The following is a 26,330-nucleotide window of genomic DNA, read 5'->3' as shown; positions in this document are numbered from 1 at the left end:
GAATTTGACAAGGAATGACTAATTCGATTTTAAGAACTTCTATGAAGTTGTGTTAACCACAGCAGAACCATAATGATTTTGGAAGTTGGTAAGAAAAAAAATGAAATAAGAATAGTATTTTAGTAAAATTATTTTTACTTAACTGAATTGTAATTTTACGTCTGTCCCACAGGGGGCAGCATCACCTACATCTGCTGAGAATAAGCCACACTTATAGTAAAATGTAAATAGTCATAAACTGTTTCCGAATAAAATCCACTATTCCTCATCAGAATTATTGCAAAAATGTTTTTATTTGTATATAAAAATGGAAAATTACAGAAGCACAGTATATATCCCATAGAACAGCATAAATATAAATATTTTCCCCAAATGCATCAAGTTCACAGTGATCCTATTTTTATTTGATTTATTTTTGTATTTGGTTGTCCCTGATCGTTATTGTGATAGCGTTGTTAGATAACATCTAAATATTCAATCAGGATATATAAATTACACAACTGATTAACTCACATATTTTCTACTTTCTACTATTTGTGTCAAAAAATAAACACAGTTAATTGTTTACGATATTGATCATACCATGAAAAAAATCACTTGCTTTCACTTTTGTCTTCATGCAGGCTCCTAATGCAAAGTTGCCATTGTATTTGCGCACTGATCATGTTATTGCTCTGAAGATACCGTTATCTTTACTGCTCTACTACTGTCCTGTTATATTTAGTATATTGAAATGAAAGATCACTGTGCATTAACGTTGCAAGTTATAGTTATCGTCTAAAACAAGTATATATATATAAAAAAAAAAGGTTTCAGATTCGACTGCACATTTCAATAGTTGATCATGTTTTCCAAGTGAAAATGCTTTGTTATGAGTTCAACTCTCCCTGCATCCCAGTAACGTGTCACACATATGCATTTCTTCCATAGTTGCTGGGGGCAGATCGAGATGTAGTGGACAACACACGACCCCTCGAGGACGGCTGGTATGGATAAGGCCTAAAACGGTCCAAAAAAAAGATATGGTTAGGCGATTTCTTGCTGTTACTGGGACTAAGTATTTTTCTTTGATACGTACACTTTTTCACCCGGCTCCTTACAACTGCACGAACACACGAGACAGCCACCCCCGCATAGGGCAAGTATGGCCGAGGACCAGCCGATGTACAAACCTTCTCCAATCTCGTACCTGTGCCACATTGAGCAAAAAATGATTAGATGTGTGTCAGTTTTCCTTCAAAATCAGTCAAATATGAACTTACTTTGTCCCCGGGTAGAACTCGTCAAAGAACTGCTGTGTGATGTTGGCTGCGTACCAGGATATCGCAATCATGGTGCACATACCTAGAAAAGCGCACAACGTGCTTCAAGAATTTGTCATCTTTTAATGGAGAGAGGCGAGATGCGGTTTCAAATAATTATGTTGAATCGCTCTGTGCGGTTTTAGAGGATGCTTACATTTCGTTAGCCTAATAGCACAATTGCTATGCCAATGATAAACACAGACTTTTCTGGTTTTCCATGATTCAGACTTACATGACTGAGAATCTGCTACAATAAATTGTAATGTTCAGAAGATTATAAATGAAATATAGATTTTGATTTGATTACCATTTGAATACTCTGAACGGCATCTGTATTTGCTGACTTCCACTATTAGTAAATTAATTAGTTAATATCATCAGATACGATGACGGTCAAACCCGCAGTGTTGATGACCACTCTCACTGCATCACTTTTAGTATTTTACATAGCTTGTTGTGTTTCAGCAGCGCACTGACATTTGGTAAGAAAAGATTTGGTGTACTAGAGTAATGATAACCCTTCGAACTGGCCATCCACTTTAAGATAGCTTGTCAGCTTTATACACAGATTAGAGCACCCTGACATGTTAGCTTTTCGGGCGGTGGGTCGTAATGGCTAAAAGTTTCACGTGTGCTTTGGAATAGAATTTGAATATACATAAAATCGTCTACAAAACAATTTGTCAAACTTGTTGTGAAACCTACTGTACAGTGGATGCCAGTCAGCCTCGAGGTTTGTTTTTGAGCAGGCATGATTGCGCAAAAGCCACTTAGCCTTTTTGCATTCAACTTTGTGAAGGGGTGGGGTTGTTTTGATCAAATCACAATTTCTGGAATCTCACACTATTTTTGAAGACACGATGTTAAGGGGTGAAGGTGTACTACTATTCGTTTGCAACTGAGATTTTTGGACTTTGTAGACCTGCTTTGTTGTGTACTGTTGAAGTTATTCATTCATATTCTTTTGTTCTTACCCTGTAGTAAGAAGAAGACCCCTCCAATTGCCGCAATCCTCCCCTTCAGAACGTAGTTCTCTCCTCCAATTTTCGAGCACTGCATTCCAACCAGAGTTCCCACAAGCCCAAATGTCCCGAACACGATGGCAGCGATCATCAACGCTCGAGATGCTTGTATGTACCCTGAAAACACAAACATGAAGGTACAGTGTGTTTTATTGATAATACGAGAGTGGCAAGTTCAACAAATGAATTATTTCAGTGTTGCATATTGCTATAGTGATGCCCAAATTTGATATAAATATGTTGCATTGGGACTGTGAACAGGGTTTGGGTTTTACTCTGTTGACAAAATACTCCACATTGTTAGTCTATTAGAATTAGAAACATTGCATTACATTTGATTTCTTACATGTCTTAGTATTAATAAAAAGTAACTTTTAAAATGCACAGGCATGTAGCAAAATAAAGTACTGTAGTAAACATAGGTTGCGCCCCCTTCAGGCTACTTTTATTACAAACATGGAACTCTTAAACACCACTAAACATCAGCCACAATACAATACAAAAAGAAGTATTTCTTTTTTCTTTTTTTTTCAACTATCCAGCTTAGAATCATCATTCATGAAAACAACATTCTCTTGTAAGCACATTGTTGCCCGTATCCAGCATGTCGGGCGGTTATGAGCTTGAGGTCATGAAGAAACTATTTAAAGTTGTTTCATGTTTTTTTTTTTACTGGGGTTGTTCTCGGTTATCTCCTTTGATCTTGTTATATTTTTATACTGCCCTTCTTATATTACCTGCTGTTTACCGAAGAACATCACCTGTAGAGTGATGTGACCGTTTTCAATGACACGCAATGACAAAGCTTGAAAAACAACTCGGGAAATCTGATCATCGCCACTGAAAAGTTCAAATTCTTTTTATATTCACCGCTCTGGCTGTGTGCTTTTTTTCTCAAATATTTTTTCAACCTAATGAAGTAGCCGACAACATCCCCCCCCCCCCCCCCCCCCTCCACACACACACACACACAAAAGTTTCAAACACATACCGCTAAGTGCGAGCAACGAAGGAAAATCACGGCAGTTGTGAATTCCTATCGAGTCGGTGGCGCAGGACATCCAGAGATTCTCATAGATGGTGGACGTGGTGATAACGTTACCGTCCACTGTTGACACTCTCCAGTAACGGTTCGGAAGGGCGACCCCGGCCATCAGCCATCCCAGAAAGCCCAGGAAAAATGCAAACGCTTCCACTACGGCATTCATAACTCCACGATATCTTTCCAGAAAGTTTCCTTACAAATCTCGCCTGGCTAAACTATCTTCCTGTTGTTTTTCCTTAGCCCAGCGTTCTCAGTGCGATTAGTCTATTTCCCAGCAACCCTTGAGCTAGGATGCTACAGAAACCTCCATATTAATGATTAATTCCGAACAGCCCACTTATGATTTGCTCTATTATTCACACATCTCCTTTTCAAAAGTCCACGTTGTTTACCCAACTTGAGGGGGAGTGAGGTTGAACCTCGACACCTGCTGACTCGCGTCTATAGACTCAGAGCCATTTGTCACCTCCTGACAGTCGCTTTGAACACTGTCAATAAATCTCAGGTCATTACTGATGGGATCCAAGTCCCAATTGGGCTCCATTGGCTGAGGGATGATGGGGGACGTCATTGGTCGTGCGGGGGTGAGGGTGCATCAACACGTGACCACCCACTGATAAAAAAACAAGCAAACATTTGCTCGGACTTGTCTGTAAGCAGGCATTTTTTCATGGTTTCTATTTTTACTCGCGTCCTGCAGAGACACTTTTAAAGATTCGGATATTGCGCATCTTTGGATTTGAGAAGCTAATGTGAAATTTGATGCTAAACTGACTTGACATAATATACGTATATAGTTTTTTTTTGTGTGTGGAAATTAAAAGGGGAAATTACGTAATTGTCTTCATCAGGTGACATCAGATTTTCCAAAAGATTTTTTAAAAGACAGTTTTGCTTATGAACCAGTGAGATTAGTCATAAACTGTATAAAATCATAAAAAATGAACAGGATAGTTGCATATGCATATTTTTTTTATTTCATAATTTCCTATATGAAATGGGTTCTTATTGATTTTGATGAGATTGGGGGGGAAAAAAAGAGCACTTTGGTTTGTAGTGTAATTAAACCTCTTAAGGCTTAGTGGCCACATACGTGGGCAGCACTTTGCATGTAAAAAAAACAGCTTGGGCCTTAGGAGGTTTTAAAGTAATAATAATAATAATAATAATAAAGAATTTAAAATGTTGTGGACTAAAGGCCGTTTCTTTAATGTTAAATTATGCACAGTCAAAAGTAAATATTGTATGTGGTAATGTCAGAAAAAAAGTCACTTTTTTATCTACTGTACATTCAAAACTAATAACCAATCACTGTGCAGTGACAAGGATTTTAATTCTAATTCATGTTCAGTTCAACTTTGTAATAAAAAGGAATTTTACAACCAAATACCATATACAAAATTAAACTGTTCTATTGAAGTGAAATTGTTGTTCTTTAATAACAAAAAAATAATAATAATATTCATAGTCTTGTCTTTATATCTGTTTGCCTCATTAAATACATTCTAGGAAATTATAGAGTACATTTCTTATTTTTTGCGAAAAAGAAGAAGAAGCAGACTCAGCTATAACTTGCTGCTGAATCATCAGCATTTCATCAGCATTACTGTACATGCAAGTGTAGAAGACTGAGCACTTCAAGAACAGTCACAATATTTCTAACACAAAATTCAATTTTGAAAAGAACTTACCTGGCAGGGCAAAAAGGGATGGAAATTCCCGACAGTCGTATACCCCGGTAGAATCACTAGCACAAGACATCCACAAGTTCTCATATATTGCGGCGGTTGTAATTACGCTGCCGTCTGAGGTGGATTCTTTCCAATACTGGTGTTGCAGTGATGCGTAAACCATCACCCAGCTGAGAAAACCAAGAGCAAGTGCTACAATTTCAATAATGTCCTTCATTTTGGAAGTAATGTTCTTAACAAGTAATGTTCTCTGTCTATCTAACCAGCCGAGATATTGCCTCTTAAGGAGCTCTAATGGCAACTTCTGTATCTGATGTACATTTTGGAGTGCACGCAGGTTTTTTCCCCCCTCATGCACTTAAACAAACGGGGACCAATTTGCACATTGATTTGTTGGCTGGAGCTGCATGATATGTCCGCTATTCCCGCCCAAAATTGGTTACTGTACATTTCACGTGCCTGCCTGGCACGTTACCGTAGAGAAATGTAAGCATACAAGGAACTCCCCCACCCCTTTTGATCTAGCAGAGGTGTGAGATCTTGTAAAATACATGACAAAGCTTTATGTTATGCAAATACTCGTGAAATGGACTGTGATTCGTTGTCCTTGATCTCCCATTGGAGACACTTTGTTATAAAACGTTTTTGTTCAACATAATTCAAAAGACATTTTAGGATAATTTCATATTCCTTCAGAGCATTATAGTGACAATTTTTAACAAAAACAAAATGTCTGTCTTGCAAGATAGATTAAGTCAATCAAAGTGAGATGTGATGTATATGAAATATTTTTGGTCAATTTTTTTTAAACATTTGGTAGCTTGGGATTTTCACGAGGTTATTTCAAGTTCGGCGAGCAAATACTAATAAATTACGTAGTCTGAATAGAGGGCAGAGCTTATATTGAAACCTGGGTAAAGAGCTGTTGGTGGGTGATTTATAGGAGGCAAACGTGTCTATTTTAGCACTGGTTAAGCATTAACAAGTAGGAGAAACAAAAGATTCATTGAAATTGTTACCTAGGTAAATACAATTTTAAAAAAAATCTACATGGCGCATATAGATTTAAGAATGGTATATGTTCTTTTTAAATCGTTTGTTGACATACTACAGTGCTGTCCATTAAAATAAATTGGCCAATACACAAAATATTAATGTTAACTTTTTTTTCTTTATAACAAATTTGAATTGTGCAAAAAACGAAGTAGATATTTTATAGAGAATGTTTTGGGCCATATTTAATGTGATGCAAAAAAATTTTTTTTTATGGTTTTAGTGTATCTTATCAAAAGTAAATTTTCTACTGTTGTCAAGTAATCAGCAGGAAAGTTCAAAGTTCTGTCATATAGCTACAATATTGAGCAGACATTCAGGCTTTAAATCATAATCCTTTTTCTGTTAATATTTTATTTCCTTGCCCTTCCCTTTGTCTACTGAAATATGTTTCCTCGCGTCCGCATTGACCCCGTCTGCTTAAAGGGGAAGTGGCTTTGAAACAAACCTGAAGGACTTTTTGGGGGGGTTCAGACACAGGCAATGACCAAAGGTGTCATTGGAAGTAGGCCTGAAATGCCTCAGTTTACAAATCTAATTAATACAAGAGCTGTATCAAAAAAATCGACCTTATTTATTTTACAGTGGTTTAGAATTGCTCGGCACTCAAGTGGACCCTGCATATTCGTGGGTCAGCATTCACAAATTCTTAACATTTTAATTTACTCACAGAAAAACCTGCCTTTTGACTTCTTTTTTTTCCCAATACAGATTTTTTTTCATGGCAAAATAATGTTGAGCACTATTGTATTTTCTTGACGTTAAGTCTAAAAAAAATGTCATAGTTTGGCTGGTCCTGTGACTGTGTATTAAAATGGCACCCAAAATTCTTGTTTTATTTAATGTTGATGGCACCAAATGAGTTCTGTTTTGATTTTGTAACTTGCGTTTTTTTTTTTTTTCAAGTAACGTTTTTCTTTTTAGTTTAAAATGGGTTACCTTGTTCCCTGCGTCAAGTAGTGACCAAAGGTAAAATCCTAGTGCTGTAAATAGTAAATCCTTGTTGTGGCGGGTGCTTAACTACGCTCATTAGTTAGTCTTCACTCACTACTTCTTTAGCATGCGGATGCCGCATGCGGTGCTGCACCAAAACCAGCCACCAAAAGAACGTAGAAGAAGTGGAAGAAGTCGTCATAGCAACTGATGTTTGACGTGGTTACTTTAACATGCGGCTTCCTCCTCAACAAGGATTTAGTATTTACAGCACTAAATGGTGTAATAACCAACCAGGATTCCACCTTTGGCTACAATGCGTTGCAGGATTTTGGTTAAGGAAAAAGCCATTTTAAACTAAAAAGAGAAAATTTTCAGTCGCTTGAAGTAGAAGTTTTGAATCCAACTGGAACTCGTTTGCTGCTGTCAATACAATTAGATAACGTGAATTTTTGGGTACGAAATGACATTCCTAAAAAAATTGGGACTAACGATACTAAATACTCCGGAGCGGCTGTCTGAGAAATATGGTTCTCTGGTACTGATTAACATGAAGGTATACACTTCTGAAAAAATAAATGTGCTCAAATTACCTTTAACAAATTGACGTTATGTTATTAATAATGAATGACTTTGATCAAATTTCAAAATATCAAAATTCAGCTGAGCCCATTTCTTTATATGTCTACCAGTGTTCTCATTCTGAAATGAACAGACAAATGTACCACTACACCACCAGAGACTTACAAATAAGCATGACAAATATCAATATTTTAATCACTCATAAAGGTATTATTTACATATCGCTGCCGTAGGGTCAAAACCTTGTACCTCGGAAATCGTCACTTTTCAGTAGACTTTTTAAAAAAATCTCATCTATGGAAAAAAAACCTAGTACATTTTATTTTTTAACAGAGAAAAATAAAATGTTTTCCCAGCCCTGCCATTTCTAACAGAATTTTGGTTTAATAAGGGCAAAATATTTGTATCCACGCTCTGTAGCCTCCTTTGCTTACTCGCAGAGATGTGATTATATCAGGTAGCTAACTATCTTTAATTGTCCTTTGTACAATCCCCTTGAGATGAAATTAGATTTTCACTCATACAGTACATGACAATTACACAAAAAGGAGCACTTGAGTTCACTCTCAGCCGAGCGATGTTTAAATAGTGCGTATACCTTGGAACACTCACTATTTGAACATGTAACAAGAGTTTCGGTGAGGTCACAGCTTCAATGCGCCGTGTCAATCAAGAGTGATTCATTGCTATGACTGTAGCTTTTTTAATGCCTCCGTCAGGTGTGCATAAATGTGATTTGAAGACCACTGTTCCAGCATTTAATTGGTTAAAGTAAGCAAGGTAGCATATCACACGTTTGTTCACTCTGCTGTCCGGAATAGGTCGTGATAGAAGATATCTGACTGTCAATACCTTTGTACAAACTGAACGTAAAGGGAATATGGTCATGTTGGGCCGTATCAGATTTCCACGTGACATGCGTTCTCGTGTGTGTCTGAGCAGACGCTGATTTGTAATCCGTCACACTCCTCATGCACCAATAACCTCACGCGTACGGTAACAGTGTCGAGGAACGCATATTTCTGCTTAGCAAGATTTTATTCATTGTGCTTCTAGCTATGGTATATATGCAAAGAACATTTACATGAGTTGTTTTGCAATATCATTATATTAAATACATGCTGCTTATAATGCTAACAGTACACACATGCAACGTATATTACACACAGCTTTTCTTTTTTTTTATGTGATACATACATATATACACTTTCACTATAATCAAAGAGTGCTGTACTAATAAAACTACAATTCTATGATTCCTGGACATTTTATTGGGTAAATCTCCACAGTCTAAAAATAGTTTATAGGGGAAGTCAACCTTAAACATTTGTGACCTCATTAGTCTCAATATGACATTTTTATTAATATTACATTTGTGGAATATGAGTTATGCAGCAAAATCCAGCCCTTTTTATCCATCTCAGGGGGCGGCCATTTTGCCACTTGCTGTCAACTGAAGATGACATCACAGTTGCTCAGGGCTCAGGTAGCGACCAATCACAGCTCACCTGTTTCCTGAAGGTGAGTTCTAATTGGTTGTTGTATGTGATGTCACTTTCACTCGCCTTCTGATATTGATTTTTTTTTTTTTTAACTGCTGGATTTTGCTGCTTAACTCATATTCCACTAACACAATATTAACCTGATTACTGAATTTAGACTAGTGGGGCTGTATAGAACATATTATTGTCAATAATTATTTTGGCGGGTTGACTTCCCCTCTAATTAACAAAAACATAGATGATACTTTAATAAATTGTTTTATTTAGTGATTAAATATTTAACAGCATGTTTTTTGTTGCTATTTCACAGTGGTGTAGAATTGCACTCTATCATACTGACAGATGTTTTCCATATTTTAACGCTCTTATTAAACAAAAGAAAAAAAAACTTAACATTCTACTTTAAAGAATCACACACCCTCCACCTTTAGCTTCCACATAGTTTGGGTCGAGGTCATTAGGCAGCATTCCGTTCTCGGCCCAGATGTTCAACTCTCCAAACACACCTGTCTCAATCATCTCCTCCTGCCAAGGGATTGGAACGTTGCCCGAGGAAAAGTCGGAGAAGAACTCCGTGTCCTTGTTATCCATGACCACGCCTTTGATGGTGCTAAAGGCGCCCACGTCGTCGATATCTTTGGCGTAGACCATTTTGGGGTCAGGGACAAATGGTGGTGGCAGCATACCTTGGTGAAAGAAAAAAAAGAGTATGAGTAAGAGTAATACGGTATTCTGGTTAATATTGCGTTAGTGCGATATGAGTTAAGCAGCAAAATCTAGCAGTTTTTATCAATATCAGAAGGCGGCCATTTTGCCACTTGCTGTCGACTGAAAATGACATCACAGTTGCTCAGGGTTCAGGCAATTGCCAATCACAGCTCAGCTTCAGAAAACAGGTGTGTGATGTCATCTTCAATCGACAGCAAGTGGCAAAATGGCCGCCGCCTCAGATGGATAAAAATGGCTGGATTTTGCTTCATAACTCATATTACACAAATGTAATATCAGTGAGAATGTCATGTTTAGACGAGTGAGGTCACATATAACACATTATTGTCAAGAAATGTTTAAGGTTGACTTTCCCTTTTACTACAATGGCCCGTTCGCATAAGAGCCGTTTATAAATTGGAGCTGTGCAAATGTGCCTAATGTTGTGACCATCGACTCTTTATGCTGAGTGTCCTCACTTTAACCCTTTGATAGTTGAAACAGTTCATACAGTATCAGGGAGTTGAGCTTAACCACTTTATCTTCACCGATAAGACGAACATGTTGATATTTCCAGTGCAGACTTTGTGTACTTTAGTGAGTTGATAATTTTGCGGAAGAACTGACCAGCCTCAAGACGTCCCCAATTGACCTCCTTGAAGAAGGGTTGGCTCTTGAGCTCAGCACATTCATTGTTTTTGAACCCAAGACGCTTCCCTGGATCCTTTTCCATTAGCCCGTCACAAATTGCTTTGCACTCTTTGCTAAAGTTGGGCGTGTACGGAACCGGATCATTCAAAATTCTGCGGGCCACCTCGTCATTTTCCACCTGAAAAGAAGAGGCACAATTAGCAAATCAGTTAGCAACTTTTTCATGTAGAAGACACCTGATGCATCTGTTTCGCAATGTCCTCAACCTTCTCTCCTCGTATTCTGAAGGGTCCTTTGGCTGCGATCATCTCAAACAGAGTCACTCCCAGAGTGAAATAATCCACTGTGTAGTCGTATTCCTTTTTCTGAAGAAGCTCTGGAGCCATGAAGCCTATTAAACCATTTAAAGATATCATATAAAAGCTGCTGTAGTTTAAGAAAGCCTTATTTTGATGTCACTTTTCACACTTACCGGGAGTCCCTGCGTAACCAGATGTTTTGTCTTTTCCTGGTGGAAGTTCAACAGCCAGGCCCAAATCTGACAGGCGGACGTGTCCTGAGTGATAAGACATGTTGTTGCATCAAAGGTGCTAAATGTCTTTCACCTGAGACTTTTTTTTTTCTCCACAAAATTGAGTTTAGCGCTGAAATGAATGATTAATAAAATTACAAAAATATCGAAGCCAAATCTCCGCCTCAAATCTCCGCTAGTTTGCTTCCTGGCTTCTGTTGAAGTGTCCTTGAGCAAGTCATCCACACCCCCCCCCCCCCACTCCTTTTTATCTCAAGAGGTGCAGCACTGTTTGCACTGTTTCACTCTGACATCTTGCTTTGAATGCCTGCACTCGAGTCGTCATCTGGTTCTCTGTGTGTTGTGCAACTCAAAAATTAGTTTTCCTCATATACTGTTTTTAGTACGTGATTGTGCTTGTTGAATTATTTCTGTCCAAACAGATTTCGGCCTCTATGCGGCTGCTGTTTCACTCTAATCTGGCCTGGGCTCATTTAAACTCTACAGTATTAACAATGGGACTGTTTCTTTAACCAGTCAGATTTCACATTTGGCCTTGATGACATCTGCGTTTTCTGTCATCTGATTGGTTGGTCACAGCAAAACATGTTTAAGAGCCAACCAATTAAACACTTAAGTAGTGATCCAAGCACGTGTATACTTTTCAGTATCTCTGGTGACTATGAGGTATTTTAATTTAATTTTGTATGATTTTGCCATTTTATACATATTTTTTTCTGAACTGTTCCAGTTGGTGTATTTTGAAGAGTTTGATGCTTTTGTATCATTAATTTTTTTTTTAATTAAAAATAAATAAATATATATATATATATATATATATATATTTTTTTTTTTTTTAGGTTATTTTTTTGTCATTTGGATTTCCATATTAACATCATGAAAGAAGATTATGGTTAAACCCCAAAGACGGATGAGATCGGAGATCAGTAGAGGTTGTGTGTTGTTTGTGCTCCGTGCAGACGTCCCGAAAATCTTTGCTCCTAATATCGAACCTGCATCATCGAGCAGCACATTCTCTGGCTTCAGGTCTCTGTAGATGATCCTGTGCTGGTGAAGGTGCTCCAGCCCACAGATGATCTGCGCCGTGTAGAAAGAAGCTCTCTTCTCGTTGAAACCAGGATTTTTTTCATCTACGTTGTACATATGAAACCTGAGGGGAGGACGCAGAACATGATGCAGCTTTGGAGGCAACCAAATGAATATTGATCCAAAGACGTCTTTAGCCTCTTAAGTACTCGTACTGTCTGACTTAAAGTGTGACGCACCTGACGTCCTAGTGTGTATATTAGCTTTAAGGTTTATCTATACTTTAACTAATTAGCAGACATGGGTGTGCATTGGGCCAGCGCGATGATCTACTGGTTAGTGAGTCTGCCTCCCAGGTCATCACCAGTACAGTAAGGTTTGCACGTTTCCCCTTTGCCTTGCATTGGATTTCTCCAGGTGATCTGGCTTCTTCCAACATCCCCAAAACATGCATGTTAGGCTCAGTGGCAGTTTCTTTGCCTTTGTCTTTGCTACATTGTGAGGCCCATATGTGTGTTTTTTCCAGGACGTTTTGGTGGTCCCCACAAGTTCAGACCTCTTTTTGAGGGTCAAGACTTGGTTTTAGAGTTTAACTTTGAATTGGGTTATGGTTGAGGTTAGGGTAAGGAATGGGGGTAGGCAATCATTTTTGATGGTTGGGGTTAAGAGAAGGGGCTAAGAAATGCATCATGCCCATGAGATGTCCCCACAATGATACAAAGACAAGTGTGAGTGCGTGCGTGCGTGTGAAGCCGTTGTCAGTGTTTGTATAAAGCACCTGAGATCCCCACCATTCATGATAGTCATAACTAAGCAGAGGTCAGTCTTGGTCTGGAAGGCGTAGGCCAGCGACACGATGAAGCGACTGTGGACTTTGGCAAGGATGCGCTTCTCCACAATTGCGCCCTAAACATGGATAAGGACACCGTTAGAATGGGGGAAATGACAAATGGGCATTGTTTTCCGAAGAAGTAGTTGTTTTGATGTCTTTTTTAAAAAAGTGGTAAATATGCTGATTTTCCTTTTCTTGTGATTAATCCCTACTCAATGTCCACAATCTAATCTTTCTGGGATTAACTGGTGATGAGAGTGTATGCTACCTTTTATTTAAAGGGACAGTGTGTAGAATTTTTCGATTTTTCAATGTTCATTCATTTTAAAAACCCACTATTAATTTCAATAATATGCTAAAAAAAAGAAGAAGCTCACAACAGCATTTTTTTTAACATAATTGTAGGTCTAGTAATCGCTTATTATATTACATAGTTTGCACCACGCCTTACAGCAGGCTGTCATGTTTTGCCGCCATCTTTCTGCTCTAGATACCCGAAGGAAAGGAACTTCAAGTAGTCATTTGTGGTAGGCTTGCGAAGTGTGGTCTCTCTGCGGCACATGCTCCAAAAGGCGCGTGGGTCAAACGTTGCATTCTATTAGATCACCACTAGATGGCACTAAATTCTACACACAGTTCCTTTAGGTCAGATGGTAGTGTTTCTCTAGTATCATAATCCTTATGGTTTTAGAAGCACGACGCTGAGCTTCTTTGTGGGGTCTTTAAAATTTTGTCAGGCACTTCTTTACACTTAGCTGTCAGTAAAAACTAAACATCTGGGCTCAAACCTTTGAATGTATTCTCTCATTTCCTGTGTTGTGTTTCTTTTTGAGCTAACTTTTCTCTTGGCCTAATTGCGTAAATCAGTGCTTTACCTCGTAGCCGTTGCGTTTCTTCAGCCTCTTTTTATCCAGCTTTTTATTGGCGTACATTTTCCCCGTGGCCTTCGCCTGACAAGCGTACACCTCTCCGAAACCTCCCTTGCCAAGAACTCTAAAGTCCATGAACCACTCCTCGTCAACGGGCTGGCCCTCCAACCACTTGAACTGAACGTAGCGCAGAAAGTACATGCTCTGCTTGAAGCCGGCCATCGCCTTTGTCTCCAGGTGTTTGAGGAGCTGTTTCTCACTCTCTTTAAATAAGTCACTGTGGACATTTTTGAAGTCCTCCTTCACTCGGGTGAGAGCCTTCTCTTCCAAGAAGTTGCAGAAGTTCTTTGACGCTGACTCGTAGTATTTATTGACCATTTTTTGAGCCTTCTGAACTTTGTCCTTTTCTTGGCAAATGACGTAATCTTCAATGTCTTTCCAAAGCTCCCCAGCAGTTTTGTGGGTTGCATCGCTGTCCAGAAACTTTTGGAAGAGACGCTTGCCGACGGGCTCGTTGACGCACATGCTGTCGAAGGCCTTGCCCACGGATGCCTTCGTGTGTTCGCAATCTCTGATGTGTGGAAGTTTCAGCCTGGCTCGCATCTTTTTGTCTCGCAGGGCGGCCGCCGCCCCGCCATCCACGCTACCTCGGGCCGACACATAGGCCGAGTTGGCCACCACTGTCTCCAAACCACCGATGTCCATGCTCACTCACTTTTGCCTGCAACGAAAAAGAATGACGATGAAGACAATCCAATTACAGTATACTAACTAGTGTTGCTGCGTGAACCAGAGGTGGCAAATCCAGATCCAGGTTGGCTACAGCCACAGGTGATTCTACTCAACCGGCAGTTAGACGAGCTCGGTGAGAGGTCCGAGAGGACCTGTAATCGAGCTTTAGCCTGACAGTGGTGAAGAACTGTAGGGGGAAGTCAACCGTAAACAGTTCTTGACGATAATATGTTATGTGTGACTCACTAGTCTAAACATGACATATTACATTTGTGGAGTTTGAGTTATGAAGCAAAATCCAGCCGTTTTCATCCATTTCAGCGGGCGGCCATTTTGCCACTTGCTGTCGACTGAAGATGACAGCAAAGTTGCTCAGGGCTCAGACGCTGACCATTCACAGTTCAGCAGTTTTCTGAAGCTGGGCTGTGATTGGTTGTTACCTGAGACCAGACCAACTGTGATGTCATTTTCACTTGACTGAAAGTGGCAAAATGGCCGCCTTCTGATTTTGATAAAAAATGCTGGATTTTGCCATTTAACTCATATTGCACGCAATATTAACCATAATACCGTATTTAGACTAGTGGGGCTGCATATAACCTATTATTGTCAAGATTTTTTTTTTGTGTGTGTGTGGAGAGGGGGGGGGGGGGGTCCCGTACAGTTCTCCAGCACTGTAAACTACAACCACAATTGTAATTGTTTACTGACCACCCCATTGAGAACTCTTTCAATCGTGTAGCTGTACCAAATGTTGCAGCCAGTGAGTGTACTCAATGTCTTCCTCCAAAAGTGGATTTTTCAGAACGAGGTCGAGATCAGAAGAAACAGTGACTAGCGCTGCGCTGCACCCTGCTGTCCAAAAACTAAACATACAGGGAATATTGTTTTCTGTATGTAATTCAGATGTATGTATTCACAAAATAGACATCTTGGTGGAAAAAAAAATCTATGTGCACTGGCAGCAAATTGGAACAGGAAAAGTGGATTGTTTAATTAAGACTTCCTGGGTGTAAACGCCTTGACCTGGAACACTTGTGCGAAGTGATAGTGCAGGTGCCTCCCTCTTTCTGCATAATCCAATTGACACTGACTGTTGATACTTGCGATTTGCAGATGATTGGCCTCAGTGGTAATTAACCCACATTCTTGGATTTGCTTTTTAAACAAATCTAATCCTCTTATCCATTCAGTATCAATGGCTGTGTATTTTAGGATAACACCAAAAACACATATACTGTACTTTATATGCGCTATCCATCCATTCTTTTCACTCCTGGCAGAAAGTGCTGATGATTCTCACACCCCCATGACTGCAAGGGGCCTGAGAAAGTTATCATTTTTAATTTGCTGTTTTTGCATTCAAATTCGACAATTCCCATTATATGCTCATCAAAATGTTTTAGCTTTATCAATGACGATAATGTACAACGTATTTTTATGTTTAATACTAAATGATAGAGATTGCATATCTTGGCTGCAATGTCCCTTTCACGTCACATGTTGATGAATATTGAGTCATACTCACCTTAACTTGCTGCAGCAGAATCAACCGATGACCAATTTATTATTCTTTTCGTTGTTCCTTGTTCCTCCATCAACCACAAGCAAAGGCGGACTTGAGCAGCTCCACTGTGTCGACCGTCTCCTCGTACCCTCGCACAGTGTAGTGAAAGGAAGGCACATCAGGTAGAGCTTTACTGTGCACCTGAAATCCAGCTTGGTGTTTCATTTGGTGGCCAGGATTACACGTTGGGCCACTTGACACAAGCTATTAGTGTAACTAGTAGAATGTGGGTTTCCTTTTCGGGGGGGGGGGGTCCAGATTTACATTACAATGCAAACATTTGCATTATGTGTGGAAAGATACAGTACCTTAAAAGTGAAGTTTTAGGTACCCTACAAAATGTGATTTCAAAGAGCTCAATAGAAAGAAAATAGCTGTTGAGTGTAATTTTTGCCAATTTCCCCCTAAACTTGACAACATCCCAGCCCATTTAAAGACATGAACAAACCATGTAAAGAGGTTAGTAGTGAACCAGATACGAGTCTAATCCAGCTCTCTGACAAAGATAAAAACCTACCCGCTTATTTATTTGGTCTGTTTCCATCCATCCGTCCATTCATTTTCTTCTGCTTATTTGGGATTGGGTCGCAGGGGCAGCAACTTTTAAGCAAAGCCCAGACTTCATTCTCCACAACCATTTCATGCATCCAGCTCTTCCCGGAATCCCACGACGTTCCAAAATCAGCCAGGAGACAGTCTCCCGATCATCTAATACAAATGGATGTCAATTTAACAATATATTTATTTTGCAGAATTGAATTTCCTGGCAATTGTATTGGTTACTTTATTTAGCTTCACGAGAGTATTATGCAGAATACAGTATTGCACTTCTTTACTGCTTTTGGTTTAATTAGGACTGTGCAAGGGGGGAATCCTATTATGATGGCACAAGCACTGTTGACAAATAGCCAAGCCTCCACTACCAGCTGAGCTGTAAGTCATCTTCAGCTGATTAAATGTAAAGGTGTGCTTAAACTTGACCCTTGTCATTTCACCATTAACCATTCAGACATTTACCTAGTGTAATTGGCACATAGTTGTACAGTGGATATAGGAAGTCTACACACCACTGTTGAAATGCCAGCTTCCTTTTTGTTTATTTCGACCATTTGTTCCCCCTGCAAATAAATGCTCTGACTGACTAGACTGTATTTGTATTTAGCATTTAGTTATGTTTTCAGTAGTTGATAGAATGAACACAAATGTAGATTTTACTCAAACGTTGTCTTGTGAATAGCAAAATCAGAGAAACTGCTCATTTTGCAGTGGTCTCGCAGCAGCAATGCTTACAGAACCGCACACCAACGGACTGCTTTCATTGGGCAAGACTAAAGAACAAGGGCGTGGCATCTGCGTAATGACGACATAACTCCATTAGGCAATGGGTTTCCGGTTGTTGCATTGAGTGATTTCCATATAGAAAGTCTCCACTCGTTTGAATGATTCGGTGGATTAATTAAACACAATTTTCACCTTCGTAATTAAGATTGCTTTAGGATTTTAAATTACTTTTAAGATGATTGAAACAATAACTAATACGAGAACGACGAAACGAGTCAATTTAACATAATTCAGACAGATGAAATGCAGGCTGGTCATAATTTGTACAATATCCTTTTATTTACGAACCATCATACAAGGGACGGAATTATTAATTCAGTCGTGGAATATGGAGCATCAGCTGTACTTAAAAAATGTTTACACACATTTTAAAACTTCATTTCATTTTCGTCGCTTAGAATTACGATTTAACAAAGTGTCCGCGAGGCCATCTTGTTCCGAGTGATGGCGACTGTTGCGTCCGACTCTGCGCATGCGCGGAGATTGGGCTTGTTTCCCATACGGAAGGAGAGGAGAACGTCTTGTAGCCACCGCCGGGGGATGAGGGGCAACCAGGTACATTGAAGAACCCGCTTAAACCTCGTCGAAACCCCGCGCCGTGTCTCACAATGGACTTTCTCCTCAGTGGCGTGGCGGCGTGCGGAGCGTGTTTAGTGACAAACCCGCTGGAAGTGGTCAAGATTCGCATGCAGCTCCAAGGAGAGCTTAAAAGTCGAGGCACCTATCAGATTTATTACCGTAATGTCTTCCACGCTTTCTATACCATCGCGAAAGTGGACGGACTGGCCGGACTACAGAAAGGCCTCGTACCCGGACTGTGGTATCAGTTTTTTATGAACGGGGTCCGACTCGGCTCGTACGCGATAATCGAGTCCTCTGGCTACATCCACACGGATGGAAGAGTCAGTGCACCGAAGACCATCCTAGCCGGAGCTACGGCCGGGGTGGTTGGAGCTGTGGTGGGCAGTCCTGTATATTTGGTCAGTGAGTAGCCCGTCTCGATCCTCTTAAAAACATCATGTGTACTATTTATTTATTATTTACAAGGTTTTGTCATGTTCATTGTTTCAAGTTGGCAGCAGTAGTCACTTGCCACATGGAAGTGCCCTGGCTTTTTGATTTCAAACATGAAATAGTCTTTTGGTGTCCAAGAAGTATGTCGAATTAATAAATGTCTTTCTTTCTTTTTTTTTTCTCCCTGTGGTCTCACCGACAGGTAAAGACTCATTTGCAGAGTCAGTCTACTGCCTCCATTGCTGTGGGACACCAGCACACACACCAGGTAGCACATGTACTGTATGTGAATTCAGCAAATTCCCTCCTGCTGTGCTGCAGCGCATTGGTGCAATGTTGCATCACAAATATCTCCTAGCACACCACCAAACAAAAATGCCACAAAGAGTGTATAGCTAGACAAAATGATAATTTTGCCTCAATTTAATCAACAAAATTACATCCTGGGTCTGTTTAGTCAAACACAAAACAACCATTCTGTTGTATGAATGGTAACAAATGATACACAGCTGAATTGTAGTTCAAACAGCTTTACTGTAGTAGTTTTGCCTGTTGACAGTATCTCTGCCATAGGTAGATGAACATTATTTGTCATTTTAATAATAGTTCACCTGATGATCATGCCACACTAATTTGCCACATTAAATATCCAATAGTGAGCAAAGGTTTTGATTTACTTTAAGTTTCAGCAAATTGTACAAACAAACACAAGTAGTAGTTATTTATTATTACTTCTAAGAGTAAATACAGTGCCTTAGGTCTGTTCAGCTATCTATGCCAGTGACATGTAAGGTCAATAAAGGTTGGGAATCTCTAGATTATTAATGTGTCTTAATGTTACTGTTCCTGCTCCAAAAGGGAATGTCTCATGCCCTGGTGGCAATCTATAAGGGACACGGCATTCAAGGACTGTGGAGGGGCGCGAGCGCTGCCATGCTGAGGGTCAGCGTGGGGTCAGCGTATCAACTGTCCACCTTCTCTGCTGCCAAAGAGCTGGTGGTTGATCTTCAGGTTCGAACACATGACTGTGAACATCTTGTAAAGGCTCCACGTGGTGTTTAATACATAATAATAAACCACTCTGAGGCCAGTTTGGGCATTTTCAAATGTAAAGATTTAACCAAGTGTGTACGTTTGTGAGCGTTATAGGCTTGAACAGAAATCATTTACAGTCAATAGACGGTTCACTGGAAGCAGTTATTGTAACGTGGACAAAGCCCGCAGGCAGTGTAACCTTCTGGAACAGAAATGTGACACCTTTCAGTGCCGCCCCACCCCCAGGCTCAAAACACAGAGTTTATGTAAATGCAAAGGCAAACTTTCCAGGGCGTAAATTTAACTGCCGTTAAAAAAAAAAAAAGCCTTCAAAATACAAGCACCAAAGATGTCATAAAAGCCGTTACGCCAGTTCCCCTTTCCCCCTCTCATGAGCTGGTTTAACTCGTCAGATCCGTCTTCCTCATCATCATCCTCACAAAACACACCTTTTCTTTAAGCTAATTGATCACGATGCTTTTTTTTTTTTTTTTTTAAATAGCACAAACACTTGTCTCGTGTCAAATAGTTGCTGCAAGTTTCCACCTCCTGTCCAAACATAAACCGTGTAAGACAGGGAAACCATGTCTGTGTATAGAAGTGAGTGATCATAGATACTAATAATAGAACTATTCCCTACGCCAGTTGGGTTGCATAGCAATGCCTACATCACAGGTGTCAAACTCAAGGTCCGCGGGCTTGACCTGGCCCTCCAAGTTCCTTTATGTTGTCCATGGAACCTTGACACATTTTTTTTTTCTTGATTGTGTTTAAAACTAGCATTAAAATTGATAGTAGCCAGACACGGGCAGTTACGTAAAAAAGCCATGGCTTTTTTATTTTTGTAACTAATGTTGGGAGTAAGCCAACTTCTAGCAGCATTTGAACAGCTTCTACAGGGCTCTTCAGATGTATATTATAATGTATAGACAGTATTTGTCACAAAAGTGAGTACATTTCACATTTCTGCAGAGATGTAATTGTTTTCATGGGGCAACACTGAAGAAATGGCACTTTGACACAATGAAAAGTAGTTAGTGTAGCGCTATATAATAGCGTACATTTATTGTTCCCTCAGACTACAACCATTATTAGCAAAACAACCCTAAGTAAAAATGCTAGTCATAGTGTTGTTTTTGTAGCACCATAATTATTCATTGTTCAAGCAATTGGTGTTTTTGGGTGTATCTTTCATTTCATAAAAAGAGGAACTACAGTATGTATGTTGCACTTTCCTGAAAAGAGAGAATTTATTCAATTGTTCCATTTTCAGTGTCATTAAATGTGATCCAGTTTGTGCACAAAGCACAAGCGGGTTTTTGCTCTCATTTTATTTTCCCCAAAACAATGACCTTAAAAACCAAGGTACACACAAAGCCAAGTTTACTGTTGCACTCCTAGTGATAAAGTGATAATACAAATTTTAACCCAAACTATGATGTTTCACTCATTGGAAACACATTTAACACCCTTGGGCTACAAAGTCCAGGGCTGGCTTGTTTTCCGAGACTCCGTGGGAACCTTTTTTTTTGTGTGTGTGTGTTCCTCCTAAGGTGTTTCCAAAGGACAGCTGGTTGGTGGCCCTGAGTGCCGGTATGATCAGCAGCATGGCGGTGGTGCTGGCGACGCCATTCGATGTGGTGAGCACGAGGCTCTACAACCAGTCTGTGGATCAGAGGGGCAAGGTGAGGTCGCTGGCTGAATGTGTGTCCTCTCAGGGCAAAATGACTGCATTCGTGACAGAAGAGGAGCTCGTGTTTGTGCGTTGGCTGCCTTCACGTGCATGTAAACAGCAGTGTTGCCAAGGAGTAGGACTACACATATCAGTTGCAATGTGACAAGTTGGTCACCATTTTTTATTATTTATTTTTTTACCTACACATGCCATCTTAGGGATTTTTAAATTAAAAAAAATTTTTTTTTTTTACAAATCATGGAATGAGCACTTCAAATGCCTCTAAAATCTTTCATAACAAATACATAAAAAAAAAAGAGAAAAGATTACTAATGTACATGACCTATTCTAACACCCACACTGCTCTTCTGGATATTTAAATGTGAACTTGTCTTATTCTATTTAGAGGTGGGTTTTGTTTAAACATATTTTCTATAGGTGACATAACACAAAATTATTCCCCCAAAAAAGCAAAAAAATTTCCCAACACAAATTTTTTTAATTTCTCCGCAACGATTCATCCGATTTTCAAAATTGCCCTACGTAACTGACAAGTTATCAAATTTAAATTTGTAACAACAAAAGCAGTACATTTTCATATAATCGAAGCATCAAAAGTAATTATTCATTTTCCCGTCCTTTTAGGGCCTGCTTTATAAAGGGTTTACTGACTGCTTTTCAAAAACATTGAAAAAGGAGGGACTAATGGGACTCTACAAAGGTTTGGGAGCCTCTTATTTCCGGATTGGTCCTCACACCATCCTTTCTTTGTTCTTTTGGGATGAACTGCGCAAATGGTACGAGCCGTTCAGATAACGCCAGGAAGTTGACAATGGTGAGTCATTAAGATACAAGCCACAGGTTCCAAGGAATTCTCATTAAATGAGTTTATGTTATGAGGTTAAAGGAAAACCAGGGGTTGTTTTATTTTTCTCATAAGGAGCTAGGGTAATATTTAATAAAGAACACAGTCGTGTAAAGGAGGAAAGGAAAGTAAAAAATAAAAAAAAATAAAAAGTTGCACACTGCATGTACAATGCTCAGCACCTCACCACATCGAATATGGCTCGTGACTGTTCAAATTCAATGGATGGCAATAATATTGGCGCGCTACCTCCGACATCATCATTCCATGCCATCCTATTCAAGATCTGCCAGAGAGAGAGAGTTCTGCTGGTTCCAGCCATGACAGCATCTAATGCTAAAGCTAATCAATGATTACTTCTGAACTTTTGTGACATCGTTTAATTATAGCACAATATGGATTAACTGAGTGAATTTATGAATTAGCATGATTTTTTTCTTCTTCATTTCGGTGTTCTGTATTACCAGAAAGAAAAAAAAACACTCCTCAAATTTTCTTTACATCTACATGGTGAACTAAAGTTGCCTTAAACATAATTGCTTTGATGAGCGAATATTGTGTCTTGCTATTCAGGACACATGCGCGCACCCAATGACTAACTGCTGTGATGAAGTGTCGTATTATCAAAGTGTCAAGAAGTTTTTTTGTTTTTTTTTTAAACCGTGAAATACGGAACTAATCATAAAAGCTTGGCCGATTACATTTTCTATATCTGACGCCAGTGAACGTCTGTATTTTTATTTGTCGATGGTACTGTACTTTTTTTGTGCTCTGGAACCTTTTTATTGGACTGTACAATTTCCATAAGTAATCAGCATCTGTGTCGATTGATTAAAAACACATCCTTCCAGACGTTACTGGATAATGAAACATTCAGGAAATTCCTGATAGGTGGAATTTGTTGTGCCATTGCTTTATCTTATTTTGTTTTAATGCAAAATTTGGTTACGCTCAGTATGTTATATGATGTCATTTAAAAATATTTGCAGATAATATTCTTAATCTCTTAAAAAAAAAAAGCGAAACATTTAAAAAGTCGGTGCTAGTTTCAAAATAATTATTACACTTATTATTATGGATACTGGTTAACGTGACTAAAATATTTATAAAATGGTTGAATATGTCGGAGAAACACTGAAGTTGATTTGGTGTAAATTGTTTGCTCCATATGACTGTCACAGTGTAGCACTTTTAAAGTTTTCTTCAGTCTAACTGTATTAATAGCCTGTTACATGCAACATGTCCACTGAATGTGATGCCAACTACTGTGTTGATTTGGGCAACTATTGCGTGTCGACAAGGGATAAGAAATGCCAATAAATCATGTTTGGACTTACATATTCTCTACAACTTCCACCCCCCCCCCCCTCCTCCTGTAATTTTTTGGGCAAATGACTCTATTGCACAATCATTGATCTTGATAGGAATTTTGCTCAACTCAACGTCAATTTGAAGAGTTTGCAGATGTCAAAAACATCTGCGGGAGGGATACTCCCATGGCAACACTTGATACTGAGATGCAAGAAAATCATGAATATTGCTGACATTGCAGAAATGAAAGTGACTGGACGGCACCGATCTAATATTAACCAACTCATAGCAACAATCTGCAAATATATCGTGCAATGAGGGCTTTGTTCCATCTAAAAAGAAATGCTGTCAATGGGGACATGAATGAGATCATTTGTAAAGAAATGAAACAAAACGAAGTAAGCTTCAGTAAATGAAACGATCAAAAATCCATGTTTTAAAATGAGCAATTTTATGAAGAAATTACATTAGTATCATTGACCTCATAGGTGCAGTACAGTGCCCTAGTGGTTTGCACATCTGCCTCACAATTTTGAGCTTCTGGGCTCAAATCTTAGCTTCTTCCCACATTCCAAAAATTGATTATTGTCCTAAGGTGAGAATGAGTCCGTCAGGCACCTGCGACTGACTGGCGACCGGTTCAGTATATGTACCCTTATTCTTGCCTAAAGTCAGCTGGGATTGGCTGTAATTACCTGCGGCTCAAATAAGGACCAATCCTTAATGGCTGAATCATCCTCATAATTGAGTGAGTAGGCTACTGCGTCCCGATTTTTTTCTGACATTTGACAAAACTAAAACTCATTTGAAATATGGTCCCATTTGGAATAGAAAATGCACATTTTGTAACAAAGCTACACTTTAAAAAAATTTTTATTAGAAATAGCAGCTCATAATGAAAATCTGTAATAGTTTGTTAATTATTCAGAACTTTTCATGTCATTACCTTGCTTGCAATTATGAAATGAAATTCCTGCCACGTAAACATATAGACGAGGAGATGTGATGCCATTGTTAAAAAATGTCTGGTTAATATCGTAATAAGTTCATATTGCCACAAGGTGGTGCTAGTGATTTGACTTAAATGATTACATTTCAACCATTGTACGAAATGTTCCTCAGTTAATATTTGAAAACAAACCGTTCTAAATGATAACTGCAGCTGTATTGTATTTAAGGACAAGTGAGCCGTGCTTAAAAATTGTACGGTACTGTATTAGAAATGAAATATAAAGCCACTGTATGATTGTGCAAGTTGAACATTTAACTAGTGTGTGGCTTACCACTAGAGGGAGCCAATGTACAAAACAGAAGCACTGCTTTAGGCAACAATTACTTTGCTTTCAAGATGCTTTGACATATATAATTTGTCACAGTCTTGGCGTGTTGACTGAAGTGGCTTGTTTGCATTCCTCTCTTATGTTATTGCATACTTTACATTTCTGCTCACCTTTAACTGTGTCTCCCCTGATAATATAGGATGAGCAAAAGAATCACTGTTGTCTCCACGGTCAAGAAAAGCCTCTCACCCCAGGCCCTGTCGTGAGAAAGTATGCAAAACAGGAAATGATGTACTATCTAGACACTGCCAACTCATAGCAGCAGCTTTTAGAACATGAGCAAACCTGTGACAAGGTGTAACCGCTTTTTTTTGTTGCATTGGCTAATAACAGTATGTATGACTGCAGTGCTACAAGCAAATACTAGTTCTGCGCACTTTTGCTGCCCAAATAGTCACACAGCCAAAATTAAAAAAACGGCCACAATAATGGAAAAACGAGCTGAATTAACAATTCTACATTTACAAAGACAATGTTGCTCAGACATTTAAAAATGCCTATGCTTCCAATTGTTTCTATTATTTGTATGACATTTTCCAACTATATTGAAGTTAATTCCACAGAATAAAAGTACCAGTTTAATGTATTTCCTGGCACAAAATATATTCTGAATATGCATATCTAAATATTACCAGTGTCCCAAAGATGTATTTATACGTTTTTAATGTTGTTGTTTTTTTAAAGCTTTGATGCAGTCTCTGAACTGCCGAGAACGGTTGAAGCAATGGTGGTTCTTACAAAACCGGCCAGCAGGTGGCAGCAGAGTATAAGAGATCAACCAGGGCCATGTTGCAAACAAGCTGTTTTTCCCCACAGTTTAAAACTGATTTGTGAATAATGATGAAACGTAGCTATATTCTAATGCTAATTGCTGCAAAATAAAAACAGAAATATACTCTTTTTGTTTTATACCTGAACCTTGGTAGGTTCCATGTTTTTATAGCAATAGAACAAAAGGGGGGGGGGATAGCTTCAGTGAAAATGGCTGGGAGTGAATGAGTTAAAGAGTGTCCAATCTACGGCTTTGGGGGCCTTTGCAGCAAGATGATTGTTCAGGTCACGTCGCAAATAGTAAGGAAACAAAAATGCAAAAAATAAACTGCTTTTATTGTACCACCGCCGTCTATGAATCCAAATTCCAATGATTTTGTTGAGGACTAACATAAAACATGGCACTGCAAATACAAATAAAACATAATGAATAGAGCTGCACAGACCGCATTTAAACGCCCCTCCTGCAAGTATGAAAGTATTTACGCATACTTGGCAGTTGAGCAAGCCCCTATAAGGCGGCCAAATGCGTTGACAGTAAGCCTCACCGTGCAAGTCGAAGTTGATAAAAAAAACAGCTCCACATACCATTTCTCCGGCATGAAATGGGTGACTAGCAAGTCTTTGACGGGAGAGGTGGACATGTTGAGTGCATGCAAAGCTGAGCCACATCTCCTAAAGTTTCCCAAAATGTACTGCCCCCCCCTGCATGGGAGGAAGCTGCCCCTTTTTGTGGATGTCTTCTCTTGCTATACTTGATTTCTCAATGTAATGATCAATTTAAATCGGCATATTGATTAAAAAAAAATTCTATATATACATTTGTATTTAATTTTTGAAAACCGCCAAAATTACAAATAAATAAATGACTAAATAAATAAATAAATGACTCCAAATGACTAACAGTGAAAATAAAAATGTATATATAA

General features: G+C 39.1%; 3 protein-coding genes and 1 long non-coding RNA gene across 6 annotated transcripts; 1 reads left to right on the top strand and 3 right to left on the bottom strand.

The window, feature by feature from the left end:
• Window positions 1–884: 884 nt before the first annotated feature.
• LOC147161005 (claudin-15-like) lies at window positions 885–5,279 on the bottom strand. 2 transcript variants are annotated; one of them, XM_086098382.1, is made up of 5 exons: window positions 5,063–5,279; window positions 2,279–2,443; window positions 1,263–1,344; window positions 1,079–1,189; window positions 885–999 (listed from the first exon to the last, which is right to left on the bottom strand). In XM_086098382.1, the coding sequence occupies exons 1-5, from the start codon at window positions 5,277–5,279 to the stop codon at window positions 906–908; spliced, it is 669 nt and encodes a 222-aa protein (XP_085954508.1). In that variant the 3' UTR covers window positions 885–905. The 2 variants fall into 2 exon arrangements, with proteins under 2 accessions (XP_085954508.1, XP_085954507.1); XM_086098381.1 differs by lacking the exon at window positions 5,063–5,279 and adding an exon at window positions 3,318–3,534.
• Window positions 5,280–8,649: 3,370 nt separating this feature from the next.
• On the bottom strand, window positions 8,650–16,879 carry grk1b (G protein-coupled receptor kinase 1 b). Its single transcript, XM_086098375.1, has 8 exons — window positions 16,011–16,879; window positions 13,757–14,471; window positions 12,828–12,955; window positions 12,016–12,173; window positions 10,964–11,047; window positions 10,758–10,882; window positions 10,468–10,669; window positions 8,650–9,818 (listed from the first exon to the last, which is right to left on the bottom strand). The coding sequence occupies exons 2-8, from the start codon at window positions 14,453–14,455 to the stop codon at window positions 9,535–9,537; spliced, it is 1,680 nt and encodes a 559-aa protein (XP_085954501.1). The 5' UTR covers window positions 14,456–14,471; window positions 16,011–16,879; the 3' UTR covers window positions 8,650–9,534.
• Window positions 15,937–23,315, top strand: slc25a35 (solute carrier family 25 member 35). Of its 2 annotated transcripts, XM_086098379.1 has the most exons (5): window positions 17,841–18,370; window positions 18,607–18,672; window positions 19,263–19,415; window positions 20,993–21,124; window positions 21,760–23,315. In XM_086098379.1, the coding sequence occupies exons 1-5, from the start codon at window positions 17,999–18,001 to the stop codon at window positions 21,928–21,930; spliced, it is 894 nt and encodes a 297-aa protein (XP_085954505.1). In that variant the 5' UTR covers window positions 17,841–17,998; the 3' UTR covers window positions 21,931–23,315. The 2 variants fall into 2 exon arrangements, with proteins under 2 accessions (XP_085954506.1, XP_085954505.1); XM_086098380.1 differs by lacking the exon at window positions 19,263–19,415 and having other exon boundaries at window positions 15,937–18,370.
• Window positions 20,563–26,167, bottom strand: LOC147161002 (uncharacterized). The gene is made up of 3 exons (XR_015097386.1): window positions 25,990–26,167; window positions 24,741–24,827; window positions 20,563–21,104 (listed from the first exon to the last, which is right to left on the bottom strand). It is a non-coding gene; the product is annotated as an uncharacterized LOC147161002 (long non-coding RNA).
• Window positions 26,168–26,330: the final 163 nt, after the last annotated feature.

The sequence above is a fragment of the Leptonotus elevatus genome, chromosome 16, assembly GCF_054856555.1.
Source record: "Leptonotus elevatus isolate MCC_2025b chromosome 16, RoL_Lele_1.0, whole genome shotgun sequence".
In the NCBI taxonomy this organism is placed as follows: Eukaryota; Metazoa; Chordata; class Actinopteri; order Syngnathiformes; family Syngnathidae; genus Leptonotus; species Leptonotus elevatus.
This window is presented reverse-complemented; position numbering and strand designations above follow the sequence as displayed.

What these genes read in the sequence shown, in the direction of transcription:
- slc25a35 (XM_086098379.1), top strand. Translation starts at nt 17,999, where the DNA reads ATGGACTTTCTCCTCAGTGGCGTGGCGGCGTGCGGAGCGTGTTTAGTG. An exon ending in TGGGCAGTCCTGTATATTTG is followed by an intron (nt 18,371 to 18,606) that starts GTCAGTGAGTAG and finishes TCTCACCGACAG; the next exon opens with GTAAAGACTCATTTGCAGAG. An exon ending in CTGTGGATCAGAGGGGCAAG is followed by an intron (nt 21,125 to 21,759) that starts GTGAGGTCGCTG and finishes CCGTCCTTTTAG; the next exon opens with GGCCTGCTTTATAAAGGGTT.
- grk1b (XM_086098375.1), bottom strand. Translation starts at nt 14,455, where the DNA reads ATGGACATCGGTGGTTTGGAGACAGTGGTGGCCAACTCGGCCTATGTG. An exon ending in TGTGCTGCTCGATGATGCAG is followed by an intron (nt 11,048 to 12,015) that starts GTTCGATATTAG and finishes CTTATCACTCAG; the next exon opens with GACACGTCCGCCTGTCAGAT. An exon ending in TTGGGGACGTCTTGAGGCTG is followed by an intron (nt 9,819 to 10,467) that starts GTCAGTTCTTCC and finishes TCTTTCACCAAG; the next exon opens with GTATGCTGCCACCACCATTT.
- LOC147161005 (XM_086098382.1), bottom strand. Translation starts at nt 5,279, where the DNA reads ATGAAGGACATTATTGAAATTGTAGCACTTGCTCTTGGTTTTCTCAGC. An exon ending in GAGTTCTACCCGGGGACAAA is followed by an intron (nt 1,190 to 1,262) that starts GTAAGTTCATAT and finishes AATGTGGCACAG; the next exon opens with GTACGAGATTGGAGAAGGTT. An exon ending in AAGGAGCCGGGTGAAAAAGT is followed by an intron (nt 1,000 to 1,078) that starts GTACGTATCAAA and finishes GGACCGTTTTAG; the next exon opens with GCCTTATCCATACCAGCCGT.